Raw genomic sequence first — 23,584 nt, 5'->3', positions numbered from 1 at the left:
GGATAGTATAGGACTATCCACTTATCTTGTGTTTCCTTTTTTAAAATTAAATATATTTTTAACTCTTTTTCAAGATGTCTTTTAACATGTTTTGTTAATCATTTGTTCATATTATAAGCTCTATTTCCTTTTCGGTTTTATTGAGCTTTTACATCTGGCTGAGTTTATTTTACTTGTAAATATTAACTCTTTAATATTTATAATATATTTTAAGTTTACCATTTTGATTACCTTGGTAAACTTATTGTAATTTTTATTATATATATATATATATATATATATATATATAATTGATGCTCCAAAGTAAATAAAGATGAACACTGAACAAGATCAAAGTGTAGTATCTGTTCTTCAGATGCTGCACTTCAATTTCTTGTTCTCTGCCAGTGGAGGAGAAATCTTTCACGATTGAGTCAATTTTTATTTTTGTTCCCTTTCTCCACATTAAAAAACGACCCTGGTGTCTAACTATGTCCCGTGGGGAGGCATTGTAAATAAGAACAATGAACTGATTTTTTTTCTGAATTCATTTTAGCGACGAAGTTCGAAGATGGTTGTCCAACTTGCTTTCTTGCACCATTTCAAATGATTTCATCCGGGGGTAGGGGTAAAAGGCTTTTTTTTTTGCCAATTTGTGTGACGGAAAGAGTTTATATTTATTTATATACAAATGAATACACACTGATTTTTATTATAGAGTGGAACCTAAAAGATCTATAATAAAAAAAAAATTACAGAATCAAAAGGGGCCACCTATATAGCAAAATTAATTTACCACTGGGCCATGGAAGCAGGCGTTAATACTAACGACAAATTTATGCTCGCGAATACATTCGAAGGACAAGTTAATTCATCAAAACATAATTTAATTATTTTATGCATCTGTCATTTACAAACTTTATATAAAAAAATGGTACTTGTACAGTTTAACCAAGACATTAAAAAAATTGAAAATATCAAAAAATGTTTAAATTGTACGTATCCGTTTTGGACTGAAGATCTCCGAAAAGAAATTTCATTTAATTTGATCGAGTAGTTTTTTTTACAGCAGAAAAACACGTTTTTATGAGAGCGCGTTCAAGTCAGCTATTATGGAATTTATTGAACACACCACGGGGAGATAACTCCCCATCTTTAATACTAGCTTTTCTTCTTAAAAATCGAACCTTTTACTCGGTATCATAACAAATAATTTTTTCGCTGTAAAAATGAAACTATTAGATGAAATTAAGTGGATTTTTTTTCCCGCAGAACTTCGTTCCATAACGTATACGTAAAATAAAAATTTTTTTTTTCGATATTTTCATTTTTAATGTCTTGATTAAACTGTACAAGTACAAAAACTAGAAATGTGAAAGTTAAAGTCAACCTTAGTTGCAGCTGTGACAATATGGAGATACCGGTGACTATCTTCGGAATCCTTCCAACCAGAGGTTAGCTTAGAAAAGAAAAATAGGAAAAGGAATTAACGAACAAATGGATGCAATTGAATGAATCGTTTAACAGACGACAAAAATAAAACATGAAAATCTTAATCAAAATAGAGCAACGTTAATTTTTTTTTTAATTTGAACTGAATAGTTCTTAACCTTCGTTTGAGATTAAATTATCACTTAGGGATCAACGTGCTTGTTTTCGACCCTAATAAAATCGGAAAACAGTAAGCGATCTTTATTTTATTTTTATTTTTTATTTTTTATAGATCGGGTTGCGAGTATATTACTAGTTTTGTTATCACGCTCCTTACGGATTTGTATAGATAATGTAGGAGTTCGAATGCAAATCGCAATAAATTCATTTTTTCAAATTATTTGATTAATCGGAAAAATCGCAAACTTTTTGGGTATCGAAATCGGTATCGGAAAAATTTGTGCCTATTTTCCGATGCCAAAAACGATTCCTTTAATCATCCTTTCATCTGGTTTTGTTCAAGAAATCTTCCACAGTTGGTAATAATAATAAAATAATAAATATTGATTTTAAAATACCAGTAAAGCTAAAATCTATAGATCACTCACCATCAGCTTGTATATTGTATTAACAATATACACATTTAGCATGTGTTTTACGGTAATCGTAAAAAATAAAAACTTCTGTAGTTAAATATTTAAAGATTTATGAAGAATCGGAAATTGTTTCGGAATCGGGGAAAGAATTGGAATCGTCCAATCACGAATATATATATTACTAGGGTTATGACATCAGCATATTCTTTTCATTATTTTGACTCTCGAGTGTGTATCCGTGGATATCTTATATGCTTTTATATAGTGATGTGGTTCTCGGTTGATTAACTGTGTCAGATATATATTCGAGAGTCAAAACAACGAAAAGAATATTCTGTTGTCATAGCCCTATATATTACAAAGTTATCTACGAAACTTGCATCGGAAATGTTATTTTTTTTTTCAACCTCTGGCAAAATCGACAATAGCAAAATAAATAAAACGACATTTGTTTATATATTTCCACAAATTTTATATTTTAAATCGGATGTCACTTAAAGTAAAGTATTGTAGGGACTGCAATGATTCGAGCAAAGAGTAGGAAATACATAATGATCAACAAACTATTTCCCTATACCTTTGATGGCATTCTACCTAATTTGTTAGATTTTTCTTTTTGCATCATAACAAAATAATGTAAAGTGTAGTACATGTTTTGTTCTTAGTCAAGAGAAATCTTTGACTGGGACAATTTTAATTTTTATCACAGAGTGTCCATTTTAACATAAAAATTGATCCTGTGTCTAACTGCCTTTGTGGGGAGGCAAATTAATAGTTAATTTGTCAACCAAATAAAACTTATAAAAAAAAAAAACTGAGAGAAAAAAAAAGACCACTTACATGAAGTGTTTGTATAAGTTAAACAGACAAGCAAGCTATATATTCGATCATTTTTTTCTAGCTTCGGCGAACTGAGCTGCGGTGCTGAGATTGACAGATTATATAATTCACGGTATGAAGGAGTCGAAACGAGGCGTTCAATATAAGCTTTTGTGGTTTTATTTTACGCCATGTTGACACCCACCTTTTCTGGTTATTTAATGTTGAATCCAGTAAATTTTTGGAAAAAGGTTTTATTCTTCAAGTTCTTTATGCCTTCAAATATATACTTGTGGAGTTTAGTTTGGTTGTTTTGTAGAGGAAGATTGTTTTTGTAAAATATGATTAATTTTGCAAAGAAAAAACAAAAAAACAATATCAATGTTTAGTGCATTTAGGCTAGGAAGACGATATCTTTAGATCGGCTTCATCTGGTAATACTAATGTGCCATATGAATACTTTCTACTCAGAAAGCCGAAGAGCATGTAGCATTACCTACATTGATCCATATATTTACATTGATCATATATGTACATAGACCCTCATCAGAAGACGCCAGACACGAACTATCGTTTTCTCGGTGAGCTCAGCGGACACTACGATCAGTGGTAAGAAAAGCGGCGCACAGACGATTCATTCTTCCTTCCAAATCTGACTTAGACACCTCGCCATCTTTTTCATTTGGCATCAACCGATATTAGCCACAGACCACCTTCCTCTCTCTGTCCTGACTGGTGGCTGCTATGAAAACATTAACAGCACGCGTACACTTCACACAAACACGCTATTCAGATGCAAGACTTTCCTCTACTTGCAAACACATTTACAGTTATGTATACATTCTCAATGCACATACAGTAGAACGCGGAATACGGCATTAAAATTCGTAACAATATACAGTACAGTACATAATAATCGTCTAGCCAAAACCACTATTAATAATTTCCCACACTCTTTATCTTTTCCTAAACCTAAATGTAGATTCCATGAAAAAAGCTTTTTAGAACAGCACGCCTGTGGAACTCTTCCGATTACCCGCTTTCCAGCCGACTACAATCTGATTGTCTTCAAGTCCAACGTAAACAAGTTCTTGATGAACCGCCCCCCTAAGTAATCCAATTGACAAAATTCCCACTACTTATGTTTACTACACCATAATCACATTAACTAATGTATACCCATTAACCCTTATCCCCGAGTGGCCTCCGGGCTTTAATAGGTGGTGATTCCTGTGTAAAAAAAAATACACATGTATATAATCAAATAACATTATTAACAACACCGTAAGGCGGGGTAAATACCGTAACCAGGTACCGGGAAAACATCGTATTCCACATCGTAACATGAAAAAAACCGTATAGTAGGACCACCATACCCCGGGGTTCTACTGTAATTTCAAAGCGAACCCAGTCAGGTTCGTGTACAATAAACGGGGTTTATATACTCCGTTGTTTTCCAGTTGTTACTTTGTTTTCGTTGGTTTGGTATACGCTTGTATTTGAATAGATGTATATAAGAGCAGGCCCTACTCAAGCATCGCCTCCAAAGTATTACTCCATCAGATCGACAACCATTGTCTGTCGACAGGTTAGAGAATTGATGCGGACTTGGCAGAATAGAGACTGGATTCGATTAAGTCATTAAGTGCAGAGCGACAAAACGGAAGGATTTTTCAAGTAAATTCTAGAGATGAAAAAAAAAAAAATGATGGATCCTATTTATTTGCTTGTATCCCCACGAGGGGCGAGTTAGGCAGAATCGGATTTATTATGGAGAAATCTATCTCTCCAAAAGAGGTACTCTGGACTGAGACAAAAATAAGCATTACTTGTCTAGGAGTATTTCTCCTTCATTAACCGAAGGTTAAATAGACAACGTGTAGCATCAGAACAGATACTACACTTTTCGCCTAGGCAAAATGCCAAAGAGTGGGTGGTACTCATTTGCTTCCCCACTAGAGCAAAATGTGACAAGGTCGTTTGAATGTGTGTGTGGGAGGGGGGAACCAGCTCCCCCAAAAGGGTCACACTGGCTGTTGCAAAAATATAAATTACCTCAGTATAGAAGGGTTCTCCTACATTAAGGACAAATAAACTTAAGTGTAGCATCAAAATAGATACTACACTTTACTCCTAGGCAAACAGCCAAAGAGTGGATGTATTCTTAAAATGCTTATTGACAATGATTCGCTTTTTTAACAAAATGAAGCGACGCGGCCTCTATGGTAAAACTCAGCAACAAACCCTTCAATACCTAAGTTTGAATCAGTAAAAATTCATATCGAAAAGCATACCATCTCATCCAAATATTTTAACGATAAACGAAACGAGGAAAAAGTTTTAGATTCTAATATAAATTATGGCTCACATGAAATGGATTTTAGTTGTACGCATGTGGCCACTGGCCATGACACGATCTGATCATTCTTTGCTTAAAGCAGCTAGAAAGTAGACGGGCAGTAAAGATGCAAGTGCCAAGATTACGCCCCTTCAGAGAAGCGAGCACCTACGCCAGAATCTTTGAACAATCCTGTCTTTTGTGTTGTGAGATTATCCATTGTAACGGGCGGTTGCAAAAGAAGCCGTAACAATTGGCGTAGACAGAAGAATCAGCCATTTTGATTGGTTCTAAGCAGGAGAACGGATGATGATGAGCGAGAAAGAGAAGGATAAAAAAAGGAAGGTAGAAGAGAGAAGGAGAGAGAAATTGAGATAGAGAGAGGGAGGGGAATGGGAAAGGTAGAGTAGAAGGATAAAGACAGAAGAGAAAGGGGGAAGATAGAAAGATGGAAAAGGGAGGAGAAAGATAGAAAAAGGAGAGAGAAAGATGGAAAGAATGAGAAAGATATGCACTTACCGATGAAGCCGGTTGGTAGACAATAAAACCAATGGGAGTGAGACGTTTCTCACTGCGCCAACACACAATGAGCGAACGGTTATAACATGAAATATTCAACAAACGAAACAGATTGTGTGGAGGATTCACGTCAGGAGTAAAATATTCGCAAATGGCACCGCTCAGGTCTGTCAAGGCATCCAAGATGTTACCATTTTCAATAGATTCGTATGTGCGATTACATCTGAAAGGAAGGAAATAAGTGTTTTGAATGCAGAATAAAATCGATAAAGTTTAACTTCTTAATCTTAAATCACTTTTAGTTTCAATGTCATTTATTTTCCTATGACGCATACGACTAAAATACGAGATTATTTAAAATATGTGTGTTGGGGGAGGAATACAATTTATAGAAATATTTAGTACTTCTATAGAATTTTGAACAAAACAAAATCGACTTTTGCTGAAGTAAACAACCGGAAACTACCGGAGCATTTGTGCTACCGATCACCGCAGGTGGACAAAGAAAAAAAAAAAAATTTAAATAGAGGGCGACTGGTTGACTTGCTTTGTTTATTACCATCATAACCCGTGCATAATCACGTTGACACACCGGTTCCCGTCAGATCGCCGAAGTTAAGCCACGTTGAGCCTGGTTATTACTAAAATGCGTGACCGATTTGGGAATTCCAAGCGCAAGAGTTGCAAAAACCTAACGTCGTCATCTCCCCGTTGCAGGTGCGACTGGGGACCGCTTGTGAATTTCATACTCCCATGAAACCCGAATAGGGTTAGTGCCAACCGACATATAACCCGCACACTCATTGATTGTTGCCAATAAAGATACATGTAATTTTTTAAATTGAATTTTAAAAATTTCTTTAAAAAAAAATATTAAGAAAGTTGTTTCATTGTTTATCTTTGCCCGAAAGAAATCTTTCATCATAAAGAAACTCTAATGATTTTCATATTATCGCCGAATGCGTTATTTGTTTACAAACACCGTAGAATTCAAACACGCTTTTTAAAGAAGTACAAGCGCTAAGAAATGCCTTTAAGACCCCAAAAAAAGCGTGACAGAAGATTACTAGCATAAAATACACATTTTACAATGGTCTCAAACCGCCCACGCCATTTTCATTGCATGTCCTTTTTCTTGTACGAAAACAACCGACCCTAATAATTGACTAAGATTTACATATATACACTCAAGCAACACCCAGATACTTTTGGCCACAACAAATTTGGCCATTAATTATAGTTAACTGTGACCTAAGCATGTCGGCTGTAGTAACCTTTCGTCTCAATCAATAAAGGAAAGTTCGACCAGGCTGATAGTGGAGGGGTCAGAAGGCCCCAGTCACAATTGCGTAGTCAGTCGTCGAGCCTCAAGAGGAAACGAAGACAGCAGCAACAATCAAACTTTCATCTTAAGGACAACACACAAACTACTATATGCGATTTAACTTATTCTTTTCAGAAAAGAAACTATAACTTTCACTCTTTATTGCCGCCTGCTTTATCCGCGTAACTCCAGCTCTCCTCTCCAGTTCCTGCTCCGACAACGGCAGTTCCAACTCCTGCGTCTCCCGCTAACTCCTGCTGATCCAGTACCTTCCGGCTGCTTATACTCCAGCACCTCATGCTCCTGTGGCTCCATCTGCTTCCTGAACTAGCCCTTCTTGGAGGCGAAAAGGAAAGCTTAGGGAGCGAGCCTGGATGGAGCCGATCGCCGGTGCAGTAGTAGTAGTAGTAGTTCCAGCACATATCTGGCTTCCTGTTCTAGTGCCTATTGATATCGGGGCTTCGTTTCAGTGCCCAGTTGCACCCAGCACCCTGTTCTAGTGCTCATCAACGTCTGGGCCCTGTTCCAGTATGTAACGCTATCACTGGAGCAGAGCCCCAGTGCCCTCTCAGTGTGGCTAGTCCTGAGAAATTCAGTTCCCAGTCCGTGCTAATTGCCATAATACTTACGGGCTCTGATTAACATTAGCAAAATCTTTACTAGTTGTGGGTGTTTGGCTGGATAATAAAATGACGCAATATCCATGCGAAAATAATTGTTAGTTAAGATATCTCCAGGCAGGAGGGGATGTGTTGATTTGTTTTGGAAATTCAATTTATGTGTGTTTGGGATTTACGTAATAAATTTAAACGCACTGACCAGTAAAAATGGCAAGTAAGTAATTGTTTAGTTTAAGGATTTAATTTTACGCAAAAATATTAAAAGTCAGTCCGTTTATAATTTAACGGCGAGTAATAGACTTGAACGCATTTACAAGGACGTGCGTTTCTTTGATAATCGGTTATTTTGGTTGGATGTTATTTTTAAAAAGTATTATTAAAAAGATTTGTCCCTCGCAAAGAAGAGGAATGTCATTTCGATTGAGAACAAAAAGAAAATGTCAACTCGGAAAGATTTGATCGAGATGATGAGATCATATTTGGCCTTAAAAGGCGCTTTGAGATTCGATTACAAGAATTATTTAAAAATTGTTGAATGTTATTTCGATTAATAAAGGAAATTGTTTAAATGGAAGAATTAACCCGGGCTAAAACGCAGGACATGCTGTCATCGCGTGTCATTGGGGAAACCCCGAATTGCGTCAGCCGGTCTGGAATGTCGGATTGACTAATTCACTTCTATATGAGTCAATGTGGCACGCGTTGATTGGACAACTGAGGGGGGAGATCGCGCCCCTGCCCGACCATATTTTCGAGATAAATAGCAGTGCAGAGCTGTTTTCAGAAAGTCAGTCAATAGAGAGAGTATTCCAGCAATCAATCCGGAGAGAGGCAGTCAGTCAGCAGCTCCAGACTCCCCGAAAACAGCAGTTTTCGTCACAATTCCATCATTCGACCTGCAAACCTTTTGGGAGAAAAGAAAACACCGGATGAAGGAAGGACGCATCAAATCGAAAGAAGATATTCCTCCTCAACATTGAAAAAAGTGGATGGGAAATTAAGCTAAAAAAATCGAGTTTTTCTTTCTAACATAAATCTAAGTTAGAGAGAAAGGGGGAAAAAAAAAAAAAGGCATCAGGCACTGAAGTTTGTTGGCGATAATGTTGGTACACACATTTTTTTATCGACTATTGTTTATAATAGCGTATTTGTATACTGTATGAACTATTGACTTTGCTTTAAATACAGCATTTGAAATACAAACCACGGCTTACGTCCTTTATGATAGCGAGTGTGGTTTCTGTTGCTTCATTTCTGATTGACGTCATATCGGTTGTTGAGTAAACCCATTGCATTCTTACGGCGAGTAGTTTGGGAACCACTAGATATTTTCTTTCTTCCTATTTTTTTTTTTTTACTTGTAACGTCGCACGGCTGGCAGTCTGATCACAGCCCCGTCACTCGTTGGAGTAGCAACCAAGAACTTTCCAAACAAAGCAACATTATACAGTGACTGTCAATGCCGGCTCCGGGATCTAACCTTTACTGCAGCCTTTGTTCCTATCGAGCAAACCCGTTGCCATGTCCACATGGACTAGACCTACATGAGGCATCTCATCACACCTCAGGAACGTCCACATTAACCTCCCTATGACGTTATTTCATGCTATCCAGGATCCACCTTCTTCACTTCCTTTTCTGAAACCTGTTCTTGTCGACCCAGCCCTTCGCCACATCCACACAGATCAGGCCTGCCTGAAGTACCTTATTATTCGGAGACGTCCCCATGAATCTTCCAGGATCCTACTTTCTCACTTTCATTCTTGCAAACTGTTTCTTTAGCTATGTTCACGCGAACCGAACATACAGGAATCACATCACATCTCAGAAGCGTTTACATCAATCTCCGTGTGATAAAACTCCATGCTGTCCAAGATCCAGTTTCTACATCTTTAGCCTTTCCAATTGTCCAGGGTCTCGCATTACTGTCCGTCCGGTCTCAGCTGCAACCCAGGTGCAGCATTTCCAGTTCTTCAACCTTTCTGTTTCCAGAGTCTTCATTGATCGATTGTCTTCAGTTTTACATTATGTAGTTGTGGCGAAATAAATAAATTTGTTTCATGAATGTTCATCTGCGTTTCTTCCCTCTTTGCCATATGTTGCCTGTGTCTACTTTCTTAGTTGTGCGGACGGTCGGTCGGTCGGCATAACAATCGATTGACCCTCTTCAACAATACATTTATTTTATTTTCAATTCTGACTACTTGACAACTGCCCAGTTTATCTAAATCCACTTCGGCAAAAGTTGTTTCTTTGGTTGAAGTTTTGTAAACGTACCAAGGTCTTGTTAGGAAATAAAATTTGTAAAAATAATTTATTGTTATGATGCAAGGTTTATTTCTATTTTACGGCATATACCGAATCGAGTAATTTTGGAAAAGAATTACAGTATTTCAAGATTTTTATATCTTCAAATATTTAATCATGGTGTTTGGTTTGACTGTTTTGTAGAGAAAAATTCTTTGACCTTGCAGAACATGATTGAGTTTTGCAATAGGAAAGAAAAAACTGCATGCGTTGTACATTTTAGGCCAGAAAGCCAATATCTTCAGACAGCCGGATCTGTAGAATCCACTGTACTTACGTAAAATACGGGCCATGCTGAAATAAGTGTTATTTTAAAGCCCATTCTTAATAGGAGGTTGGCGTTTTGTAACTATTCTGTACTTTCACCTAACAATCTAACAAACAAAAGATATCGTAAAAATTAAATTTAACTTGAAAATGATATCTAAAATATAACACGGTTCGTATTCTGCATAAGTACCGATACAGAATTAAACTTGCGATCGATAGCGATAAAACACACACACACACACACACACACACACACACACACTCCCATTTTACGGTCTTCTGTTTTGTGGAAATGCAATAATAGTAGATGTATTCGCTGTTCAATAACAGTATTCTTCTTATAAAGCAACACTAAATGCAATGCATACTCATGGGCTAAATGTTTTTTTTCTAACCTAAATCCACCCTACGTGTACTTCTTTGTACAGAATCCCCCCTTCTTTCGATTAAAAATTACTTGCCCAGAATTCCTTCTATATTAATAATCAAAAGTAAGGAAAAATCTTTATAATGTATGTACTTGAGATGGAAAGAAAATATATCAAAAATAATTTTAAAAGATCACATTAATTGATCAAATCGTTTTATTTTTTATAAAGAATATCATTTTCAAACAAATTTGAGTTTTTCAAATGCTTTCATGTTAAAAATAGCTTTTTTTGAAATCTCGAGTTTTAATGATTTGGAGTTATTTCCCTTGGTTTCAAGATGACGTCGCGATATCGTCACTGTTCGTTTAGCCACATTTTTCTTTTAATTTAAAAATAAGACTATTTGATCAATTTACTGGATTTTTGTAAGATATTTTCTTTCCAATACAGACATCTATTTTTTGTTTTTTTATTTGCATTTTATTTTTTTAACATTTTTTCGCAGCTTTCAAATCTTAAATTGCTTCGGTCATTTCCGGTTTGCTCCGTAAATCGCAATCGGAAACATTCGAATTATCATGGGTTCGCAACCGGAGATGAAATCAATTAAATACAATTTATTCATTTTCAAATTAGTGTAACTGAACATAACAAGGAAAATCCGAGAGAATCCACAATTTCATAAACATACATCATTAAATAAAGTTTCTTTACTCACTTCGCGTAAGCCTTTTCCAGTAGAGGGGCCCAATACTCTTTCCTTTCGCCGACCGGGCCGCAATACGCAAAATCATTGTCTAACAAAGGGAGGTAATCGTCAATAATTATTTCTTGCCAACGACCAAAACGCCATAAGCGAAACAGAAAAGCACCTAGAAGAAAAAAAAAAGTCTGCCCTGTTATCAAACATTGTTATCGTGAGTAAATAGAATAATACCATATAAAAAAAATAATGTTTTCAGATTTTCCAAACGAAAGCCATATTTTTTTTTTGTTTAAGACACAAGCAACTGGTGGCATTTTTTGTGGAATTTTAGTGGCGCGAGATTGCACCTCTAAAAATTAATTAGTAATTGAAGACATAGCACGAAAGAAAAAAAAACCCTCTTTAACCCTGTGTTAGTCTCATGAGGTGTTTTGTCGCCCCAGTTTAGCTAAAGTGTTCATAATTTCTAGTTATCAACTTATTTCTTTTCCTTCCTCCCAGAACTGACTCGTGGTATGGCGCAGTTGTATAAATTTTCCTTGAGGCTGACGTCAATTTGTCCTTCTGGGGGTGTCCAGTAAGCCCAGTTTACTAACGTAGGTAGAATTTTATGATTTATATACTTTTTGTATTTTTCCGGTGAGAATGAAAATTTGTAGATATAAGCGCATATTATGTATCTAGAAGATACTTTGTAATATTTATTATGGAATTAATGTTTTGGTATTTTCTTTGTCAGGAGTGCTGATATTATTATTTTATTTTCAACTTATTACACTTTCAGTATTGGAACTGAGCTTAGCTAATGTAATATATTAATTTTTCCTTAGTTTAATAATTTATTTTATTGTCTTTTTTTAAATATTAATATCAACAAGATACAAGTGATTCAAACTTTTCAACAGGGTCGGTAGATATATCCTAAACCAGCAGAATAACTATATTTTACAAAATAATAACACTATAAATATTTCTTGTATCAAGGGGTATAGACACTCCATGACTAACCATATTTGGAACCACCAGGTGACTAACGCAGTGTTAAGCAAACACAAAATGATTTATTTTAGCGGCAGACAATTGGAAAAAGGTAGAATAGAACGTTTTTTGGCTGTCGCATGTTGCTCAGCAGTTATCATCAGGTGAAAATCGTCGATACTGGAGCTGGATCATCCAGTGGATGGAGAGAGAAAGAGAGAGAGAGAGAGAGAGAGAGAGAGAGAGAGAGGTCTTTCTTTAATGTTTGCCGGATTCTCTTCGTTGACCGACCTTGATTCTTAAGAAAAAAAAAGTTCCTTAGGAGATAGATGGAATTAATGCGCCCCGCAAGCTGATTAATCAGTATGACCGAATTGCTTAACAGGAACATTTATTCGCGAGAGAAAACAAATCTATTTCATTCATGATTGCTACAGAATTACAAACTTATCCCTGCTAACATAACTTTAAAATCTTGTATAATCACTTCTGTTTCGTAAGTGAAGCAGAAATGTTAAATAGCCGTAAAAATACGAAATACTCTGAAACCGCTTATAAATTTGGAGGCAAACTAATAAGAGCCAAATACATCCTAAAATGGAGTATTGCCATTAAATCCAAAGAAACGCCACCCGAGCACTGCGTTGCAGAAGCAGAGTTCAAAATCGACTTTGCAATCTAGTGAAGGATGCTTTACTCTCAACGTTATTTCGATGAAAGATGCTCAACATAATATGAGCTTCAATCTCTAGTTCTACTTGTAAGGTATTCACGACAAGAACTCTTGCTACCACGATGGAAAAACTCCAAAACAACCATTTCTTTCTTTCTCCGCGAGCCTAGCGTAAGACAGAACGTCCACAAATAGTTTTTTGCAAGAAACTTTGGTCTAGAACACATTACCATGGGACGACTTCCCTACAAATCACAGCATTGATAATCTTCAAATCGTTTTACCCAATTCTATCATAAGGGCTAATCTCTAAAGGTCGCAAAAAAAAAAAGAAAAAAAATCTGTATAGGTTACAAATGGTTGTATGTTTTTTTTTAATCTATAATATAAATCTCACCTGTATGTTTAAATGTATGTATGTATGTATGTTTGCCTAAAACTTTCGACAGAGGAACGGATTTTCACAAGATCGGTATCATTTTGAAGCTCGACCCTTCGCCCGACAAATATCGAAAAATTGACGAAAAACATTAATTCTTTCATCTTCAATTGGGCACTTTTTCAAATGGAGGGGTCGCTTTTTTCGCCCATATTTTCGAAAGTCATCATCCCTTTTCGTTCCAGTTTGGCGATGAGCGCAACAGCAAACATAACTTTTTTTTCACGTTCTTTGCCTCCTTCACGGTACGAATTCGAGCCTGCCTTCCTATTACCACTTTTTTTTTTTTTTGCTCAACACACACCTCCAAACACCCGGGAAACGCCGGGCACGCAGGCTAGTATATTACTAAATGAGAAATCATTTCCATCTAAAATCTATTTAGTAATATGGATGTAAAATTGAGAAAAGCACGCTTGAAAAGTGTCAACATTATGTAAATAAACTAAAACAAAATGATCACCAAATTTAATCGGATGGGTTTATCTTAAAACGCAATTGGATTTTTCACTTGAATTGATTCTTCGTCAAATAATATTTATTAATATAAATTAATAATGTTGAACAAAAACCAAATCATTTAAATACCTGTACAGAATGTTTTTTTTTTTCCGCTCCCGTCTTTGACCGCGACTATTAAACATTCCTTCATAAGTTCCTTCATCTCGGCTGAATCATTCCATCTTATTAGCCCTTACCCTCGAGTGACCTTTGGTCTTCATAAGTGACCCACCACTAATGAACAAAATCTCCATTTTTACGAAGTTTTTAATGTAAAGGTATTAATGATAATCTGTCACTAAAGAAATTTTCAGTTTTACTTACAACTTGTTATAGCAACCAGAAGCAGCGAATTCAAAGTTTTTATTTACGTTTTAGACGAAGACAATTTTGTCATGTTTATTCCGGCTGTTGCAGTATGAAATTGCGTATAGTAAGCTGTAATTTAAAGAAACTAAACGTGTATGTATATTTGCCTCCTTTTTTTTTTTTTAGTGTATGTCAGTGTGTGTGTACGTTGGTTGGATGAGTCTGTATGTCTGTCGCTTGCCGAAATCGTTGGTATAGCAGCCCAGATTAGATTTGTGTTCATCATAAGTGCTTAAGTAATTGTTTGTGCTATGTTGCTATGAAGACGACTACTAAAAATTCGTGGTGGCATGTTAAGTTCATATTAAGTGGGGAAATTTCAAATTCGATAAAATAATTGTAGAGTTCTTTATATCGTTAGCAATGCTTTACGCGTTATCGTCAAACGGTTTCATTTCCAAAACTTGGATTGAATTCACCGTCATCATTATCCAGTTTTGATGCTGAATAGAGAATGATAAGTGGTGAATTCGACTCGCATTTCTGAGATTAGACCGCCTGAAGATCGCGCGTGCAGGTAACAGTCTAAAAACAATTAATCTTATATACATATATATGTGTGTGTGTGAATAATGGAAATAGTATTTCGACAAAATAGATAAGTAAAAAATAAAAAGGAACAAACTGAGTTATGTGTTCAATGTTTCGTCTTTATTTCAAGACTTCCTTTGGATGGATGAGATTAAGAACACGAAAACATCAGTACAAATATTTGAATTTTTTTTCATGTGCAAAGTTCTATTTCAGAAATGAAAAAAAGACGTTGGAAATTTATAAAAAAAAAAAAAAAAAAAAAGGAGGGAGCTTGCGTTGTTAAAGAGAGAGAGAGAGAAAGAGAAAGAGAGAGAGAAAGAGAAAGAGAGAGAGAGAAAGAGAGAGAGAGAGAGAAAGAGAAAGAGAGAGAGAAAGAGAGAGAGAAAGAGAAAGAGAGAGAGAGAGAGAGATTTTTAATAACGTTATATAGCCGTTAATATGTTTTTAAAAGATATGAAAGCAGTTAATATTCTTTCTAGAACACTTTGCACATGAAAAATTTTCAAATATTTGTACTGATGTTTTTGTTTTCTTAATCTCATTCACCCAGAGGAAGTTTCGAAATAAAGACGAAACGTTGATGAACACATAACTCGGTTTGTTCCTTTTTATTTGTCTGAGGAATGATCTCTACCCCACTGCTTTTGCTTTATCCATGTTTCGACAGCAGACTTGAAACTTGATAAGTGATTTTGTTTTTAGCCAATAAAATAGCTGCTAAGGGGGTCAAAATAAAAAAATTGAAACTTGGCAGTCGTAAGTCGACTTAAAGTGCCTTTGAACGCATGTGCAAATATACATTTATGTTATACGGTTAAATTTTAACGGTTTCTTATCCATCTGACGGTAGCTCAAACAGTAATGACTAAGGCTGGAGCGCTAAATGTTTTTGCTTCGATTTTAACTGATGGCACTCCAGTTATATTTTTTTACTTTTGAAATCATTACTGCATATTGGGTACAATATAATAATCAATAGAGTATTGGCTCTATAATAAATATGAAACCCGTATGAAGTAAAACATATTAAAGTATATTTTACGACCAGGCAACACTGAGTAGCCTGCGAATAATATATAAGTAACTGTCCATGTTTGTCCGAGGAACGGTCTACGAAACTGCTGTCAATTGTTACCCTTAAAATTTGAAACTTGATATATAGGGATTTAAATCTGGAAAAAAATAGATTTGTTTGTAATCGGTGAAAATAGCTGAGGTATCGAAATTGAAAACGGAACTTGACAGGCGTAAGTCGATTAATTCTAGGTGTGCGCAAACATACATTTATATTTTAAGTTTTTATATATGTATGGACTTAACTCAGATGGTAACAAATAATGCTGGAGGGCTATATGTTTTGGTTTAGATTCTAACAACGACTTACTAGTATCATATACGGCAAAGCTGTTGAATTTAGAATAACTTGCAATATTGGGCCTTAGTAACGTTGGGGTCAATGTGTCACCAAATTGGATCACTGGAAAAGACATATATAAGATAAACGGATTTTTCTACAAAGATATAGTTGGAAACAGTTTGTGAAAATATTTGCTTTGTTTTGTTTTTTTCATAAGGATGAAATCGTAACACTAAGGCCAAACATTTTAGGTCACAGGAATTCAAAAATTCAATAATAATAATAATAATAATAATAATAATAATAATAAAAATAATAATAAAACTCGAAATTAATTTGGGTTCTGCAAAAAAGAAAAACATAAGAATCAGAACGTATCATTCCAATCTAAACCTGCAGCAATTGAAGAAAAACTCAATTTCAATATATTTACGCTGTACGCGTCTTTTAATTAAGAGTACATTTACCAAATGAACACAACATTTATTCAGATAAAATTCAGTTCATACATGGAATGACCCCCCCCCCCGAAAAAAAAACAAAAAGCAAAAAAAAAAAAAACGAACACATCTTTTCAATTTTGTACATAGATTTCTATATCTTACCAAAATAATCTTCCTGAAAAGATTCCTGAAAGTTTCTGTAACCAGGAATCAGTTTTTCTAACCATTTTACGCTGAGAGAAGCGATTGCCATAGCACCCTGGAACCAACCTTTGTCCCTCCAATGAATCCATGGGAACGGCCACAGACAAGTGCCACCAACTCCCGAGAAAACAGCATCCGTGGAGATTTCCTTTAAAAATGAAAATAAATATAAAATAAAGAAAATAAAGAAAACGCTTTGCAAGCTTATCTTTATATTTATAGACGAAAAAAGGGAATGCTGCTTTCGCAGGTTTTAGTTATTCTTTCGTTAAGGTATTTTATAGAATACCTCCCGTTTTCAACGGTCCAATTATTAAATACGAATTCTAAGTAACATGGTGAAAATATGACACATTTTTGTAAATGTTAACATTTAAAAGGTACCCCCCCCAAATATTAAATTCTTCAACTGAGCAACGCAATTGTTAAATATAAGCTGTAGCTTAAAAATCGCTAAGTCACAAGGTAAAATATAAAAAGAGAAAAGTAAATAAAATTAAGATTCAATTAAAATAAAAAGAAATGAATATAATTAGAATAAAACATAAAATTAAAACATAAATTATAAAAAACTAAATTAGAGATGGGAGTGGTTCTTTACAACTACTATTTATTGCTAAAATAGCATTATTCACGCACCCATGGAGTCGATAACTTCTTTAAAAAGGCATTTTTAATGAAAAACAAAAAGGACTAAGTGTGACCAAACCAAAGCAATATTGTCGTTCAGTTTATTTAAAATTAGAGGATACATTTTATTGAAAAACAAAAAATTGAAAATTGATCATGGTATCTTCAAAGATTAAAACAATATTTCTATAAAATAAAATGCGCATCAAGTGCGTTTGAAAGCCAAATTACAACGCAATGTTAGGAAAATAAGCATTTTACTTGTTTGAAATTTATTATTTATTTGTTTATTTTTCTAATATTGCGTTGTGATTTGGCTTTCAAACGTACTTAATGCGTATTTTATATTATTCAAATTAAATCAACGCTTCTATAATAGAACTCACACCCTTGACAATATTTCTATATTTATAGACAACCACTCCGGTTTCCAAACATTTTTTTCCTTATGTATTTTGGGCAGTTAAAAAAACGGATAGGATATTTAACTCTGCTACAAATTATTTATTTATTTATTTATTTTTCACAAAGGAGTCACCACTTATCAAAGCCTGGAGGCCACTCGAGGATAAGGGTTATCGAGTGTACAGTGGTCAAGGGGAACATGTAGTCATCGTTAATAGTGGAACTTTGGTAAATTGGATTGCTTTAATTTTAGCGCCTATCTTCAAAAAATGTACGGAGGTTTCTAATTATGAACCATAGCAAAAAAACAAAAAAAAAAACACGCTACTTCCTGATTCAATTAAAGCAATTAGCGGCTTCCATAAAAAGCATGTACAATTACACGTAGACATAAAATGATGACGTGGCTGATAGTGTGTAAAATGTTCGTGATTTTACGCAAAAATTTGCACATCCCAATTGTAGTCAGCTTGAAAACAGGGAAACCGAAGAGAGTTCCACAAGTGTGGAGTTCTAAGAAAGGAGCTTTTTGCATGGAATCTACGTTTAGGTTAAGGCACAGATAAAGAGTGGGGGACATTAGTGATAGTAGTTTCAACTAGACGAGTATTTTTGTGAAAGTCAGGACGGGGAGGACTATATACTGAAGCTCAGACAAGAATTTGCCATAAAAATAACGATAAAGCAAAATCAGACTCGCAACGTCTCTTTTGTGGGAAAGAGATTGTAGAGAAGAAAAAAGGGCATCCCCCACTAGACTACAAAGTCTATTTTGAACTCTGTCAAGGCAGGATAAGCTGCTTCTAGCAGCTGCTGCCCAAATGTGGCAACAATACTCCCTCCTTGGACGTACTTGACTCTTATAAAGGTAAAGAATTGCATCAGCAGTGAGATATCTACTGGAGTAGTAGGACAATTCCACCATTTTCCCAGCAGCTTTGGCAATGGATTTGATGTACGTGTTCCATTTCAGATCAGGAGTAAAAGTCAGACCCAGAAGTTTGTCAAAACATGGAGCCTCCCAAGACGAGAGCCATTCATTTTGATGCCAGACGGGGATCAGAGCACTGATGATGGAAAGTTAGAAGCTTGGTCTTAGGTGCATTAAAATTAATCAGCTACCACTTCCCATATTGCACCACGCGATGAAGATCAAAGGAGAAAGAATGAGAGAGAACATAGTCGTTTACTGCATTTGAAGTGTTGCCATAGATGGTAGTGTCGTCAGCACAAATGTCTACAAATGATCTTAGGGTGTGATTTGGGAGATCATTGATGTATATCAGGAAGAGAGTTCAGCCCAGTATTAATATTGTTAGCTTCTGATTTCTGCCCATCAACCACTACTTTTATAAACCTATCAGAGAAGAAATGATTTAATAATTAAGACATTACCAGCTATACCGAAATCGAAGACTCTGTGGAGTATACCTTTATACCACACCCTATCAAAAGCCTTTGATATGTCAAGGGCAATTGATTCCTCTACAAGATATATACATTTTAAACGATTTTTTTTGTATTCCTTGCCACTTACTTTTTACAAAGTGGACTAAAAATCTATTTTTTCGTATTGCTACGGACTTTGCGTTAGTAGGATCAAAGAATAAAAAAAGCAACAAAAAAACCCCACTAAAACTGACGTTGCCGTAAGAAATTCAGATGAGTGATTCTATGAAAAGACCAATATGGTTAATAAAAAATTGCATAAATATTTAATTAAAAAAATTGTTTGAAAAATTGTAACTTTAACCATTCTTTATCTAAATAACGCAAATAAATGCACACATTTTCAAATTGATCAAAATTTGACTCCTTGTAATTTGCAAGAATTTTATCCTCTCGTGACCGATTACTCTCATGAAATAAGGAAGCAAGACAAAAACTTTCTACTGGACATCTAAATTAAATGTGTTCGCTTAAAAAAACTTTGTTTATATACATACACATGCATATACAAATACACATAATTATGCCCATACATACACATACTAGCAAGTCGCCCGACGTTGCACGGTCATAAAATACTCTTAATACAATATTTTAATTCATGCAATTTTCGTATTTGTTATTAGAGTCAATTCTATATTGATTATTATATTGTGCCCAATATATAGTAGTGATTTCAAAAGTTAAAATATAATATAAGTGCCATCAGCTAGAATCGAAACCAAAACATTTAGATCTCCAACATTATTCGCTATTATCTGATCCAAGGCCACAGGCATATCCAAACTTTACAAATCCACTTAAACGTATAAATGTATATTTGCCTATGCGTAAAGGATACACATTAGTTTAACTTATGCTTCCGAAGTTTCAAATTAGACCTCTTAACAGCTTTTTTCGGTTAAAGCAAATCGAATTTATTCCACGGGTTTGATAGCCCACATATCAAGTTTCAAGTCTTAAGACCAAAAGTTGACATTAGTTTGATACAGACCGTTCCGAACACACAAGGTCACTTTTAGAAACATATGTTTACACACATACGAGAGAGAAAATTGAATGCCTACTAGACATGGTCCTCGAGTGTCTAAACTCTTTCTGTACATGGGATTGTCGGGTCAACCTGGCATGTGGATACTTCACCTGTAAGTAAAGCCCGACTAAATATTCAAAATCACATAGTATTCACCAATCAAATAAGTTCTTAGTATGGATAACCCGCGAGGAATGGTGCACCTTTTCCAAGTGATGTTATCTCAAGTAATAGCACGAAGCTGGATACTCCACCAGACTAGATGAATTCTTGTCCTGGAATCTAGTAAGACCAAAAGACCACAGAAACTTATACTATAACATATTTAAATGGTCAGTTGGAGAGAGGAAAATAATGTTCCCAATTTCTTTATGAACTCAATGTTTGAGATGTAAACAAGCACTTCAATGGAATATTCAAATATCTGTATCCCACAGCCACCAGGGAGAACCTCTTGATGTTTTAAAACTTCGACTGAAGTAAAATGAAACAAAGTATACACCCATGTGTATACACATGCACATATACAATAATAACTGTGGCAAGTTTCGCTGCTCTACTGCTATGAGCAGCGGGTCAGAGGCATTACTTTTTAAACGCCCTTCGTAACACACAACGTGTTTAAAACATTAGTTACACTTTCCAGATCTGGTACTTAAAGAAAAATACGGAAACCGTGTTAAACTGTTTTCAAATTATTTTATTCTTTTATTTTTGGTACATCATAAAAATGTAATATTTTAAAACAGATGATGCAAACCGAATGAACAATAACGTACAAATTAAGAAAATTATGTCAAAACTTGTTAAAAAGTTTTTTTTAAAAAGATACAAAATAAAATAAAAACGGTGTAAATATTTCCCCTCACACACACGTTAGTTAAATAGCAAATCAATGAACCGATCATTATAGAATATGTACTCTAGGAATATGGTGACCCCAAAACTTACTCCACGAAAAATTGAATAAGAGAGCTACAAAAGATTTAATAGAAAAAATTGTTTTACATTTAATTACGAAATAAAATTCTAACTGGATCGGTCCAGGCGCGTATAAGCGACAATATGCAAATTTCTAAATGAATGAACGTATTTTAAATGATATGTATTTATGTATGTTAGTATATTGTAATCTTTTTTGTAAACTTTACGATTTAGTGTAATGGACAGTTTTTTTTTTAAACATGGAGAAGGGAATTCATTATTGATGATGGGGACGGACAGTTAACACTTTGGAAGGGTGTTTCATACAAAGTTCTTTTACAAGACGACTCACAAAAACACATTACCTTTCGGTGGATGAGAAACGGAAACAAAGGCTTACTTTTAACATGAAGACATTTATTTCAGCTGGACGAGATGATCAGGTATTCGAATGCCTTGCAGAATAACATTGTCTTATCTTTCTGGTTCGCTTCCGAAAAGGAGCTTCGGCTAACTCACTCTTCCTACTCTGTCAACTCCGAACCCTCTCTTCTGACTTCTCTGCCCTGACTGTACTGAATATATTGTAATCTATCTTTCTTTGTAACGTCAGAAACTTGCTCAAACAGGTGATTGTCTTCTCACTTGGATTTACATGCATATGTCTAACAGTGTTAGTTAGACTAACACGTTTTTGACAACACAGAAAATTCCTAGATTGAGTTTCATTGTCTTAACTAATTGCATAGTTATTTCTAACACAATGGACACTGCTCCACATTCCTATCATCGTACCTAAATTGCAATATATATTCTTTTTAACTTTTGATTACTGGGTTCGATTCCAGCCTTTTCCTCTAATAAATACTATTTTCAATCCTATTTATTTTTTTTTCTCTAATTACCGGAATCTGTCCCCTTCAATATGCAACACCATCACTTATATCTCCAAGTATGAATATGTAACTCCAAATTCTATACCTATTCTGGGACGTGTATTCTTCTAGCACTATAAACCAGGGACGAGAGTTCTCCGCCTTTTAGCAAAATTCTGCTTTTTTTTTTAATCCAGAAAAGCGGATTTATGTTTAACATACGAGTTATCCGCCTTTGGAGGAAAATTTAACCTTTTATGACTTTTTTTTTTGAAAAGTGAAATATTAATTTTGCTGTGGAGACTAAGACTTCAAACAACTCAAAGATGGGAAGTTTTGATTCAAATAATGCGTGCACGTGAGCATCAATAATATGTGCAGAATAAATGCTTGCACTAATAAATTTATTACGAATTAAGGGGAACGTCTTACGAATTTTGGGGCACGTATACAAATAAACACTGTTCGTAACGCGAGTAGATTATATTTTACAAACATAATAATCTAGGTGCGTTACCCCCACTTCCAATTAAGGCATAAGCAAGATATAATTTCCTACCAAATAATGTTCAACTAATTAAAGCATTACTAGATGGAGTATAAATGCATCTCCTGTCTTTTTAATGTGAAGAACAACGTAGTACATACTGCCTATGCAACTCACGAAACAGTTATTCTAGTGTGTAGAGAAAACGTGAGAAACGTAAAGTAAAAATATTGCCTCTTATTTTCAGCTTTAAGTTAAAAAAAATCTAGCATTCATAAAATATATTGTCCAAACATTTTTAAATGAAATCCCAAAAATAATGCACACATCCACGATATGTAACATTGGTCGTACCCGGACACGCATGGCTGTGGCTCAGTTTGTTTAAACTCAAAGAAAAAGACAAAATTTTAGTTTTTTTTATGCGAAGAAATTAGTGTTACAAACTTTTTTTTTCATTATAAAAATACAGAGAGAGAGAGAGAGATTTCTTCCCAACTCTCTCTCTCTCTATATATATATATATGAGAGAGATCTTCTGTAGTTTACTTCCCGTTTCTCTGTGACTCACTCAGCGACACTCGCCTATACTGAGCGAACGGACCTCACTACAAAAATGACCAAAAAACTGCCTACCTTAATAAATTAATAACTATTTTTGATTATTTACTTTTCTTTTCCTAATATTTTTTTCACCTCAACTTCCTATAAATTGACGGCTTTACAGGTTTCCGCGTACGCTGATTACGAAAATCTCAAATAGATTTTGCGGAGACAAATATATAATATATATAAGCATATATAAAGACGCGTGCGCAATAAACAAATCTACTTCTCTGCGACCGACGTATTTTTGTGTCCGTGTGTTTGCCATCAACCGAAATTTCGCCGTGTATTTGTAATTAGAGAAAATTCACGTCAAAACGGAAAGAACCAATGTATTTTATTTCGTGTGTTAAAAAGTCCGGTGTGTTTTGTCGGCATAATTTAAGAAAAAAAAAGT

The 23,584-nt window shown here is 34.9% G+C and overlaps 1 protein-coding gene across 3 annotated transcripts in view; it reads right to left on the bottom strand.

The window, feature by feature from the left end:
• The window catches only part of LOC145295992 (uncharacterized), a 111,202-nt gene that overhangs the window by 29,252 nt on the left and 58,366 nt on the right, over window positions 1-23,584 (bottom strand). For all 3 annotated transcript variants that reach the window (XM_080141961.1, XM_080141960.1, XM_080141962.1), the window contains 4 exons: window positions 16,737-16,926; window positions 11,293-11,446; window positions 5,683-5,905; window positions 1,370-1,438 (listed from right to left, as the gene is read on the bottom strand). In XM_080141961.1, coding sequence (XP_079998087.1) covers window positions 1,370-1,438; window positions 5,683-5,905; window positions 11,293-11,446; window positions 16,737-16,926 — 636 coding nt within the window. The remainder of the gene's footprint in view (window positions 1-1,369; window positions 1,439-5,682; window positions 5,906-11,292; window positions 11,447-16,736; window positions 16,927-23,584) is intronic.

Source organism: Euprymna scolopes, chromosome 16 (genome assembly GCF_053919585.1).
Source record: "Euprymna scolopes isolate OS-2025 chromosome 16, ASM5391958v1, whole genome shotgun sequence".
NCBI classification, from domain to species: Eukaryota; Metazoa; Mollusca; class Cephalopoda; order Sepiida; family Sepiolidae; genus Euprymna; species Euprymna scolopes.
Note: the sequence above shows the minus strand (reverse complement) of the source record. Positions and strands in the feature narration are given on the sequence as shown.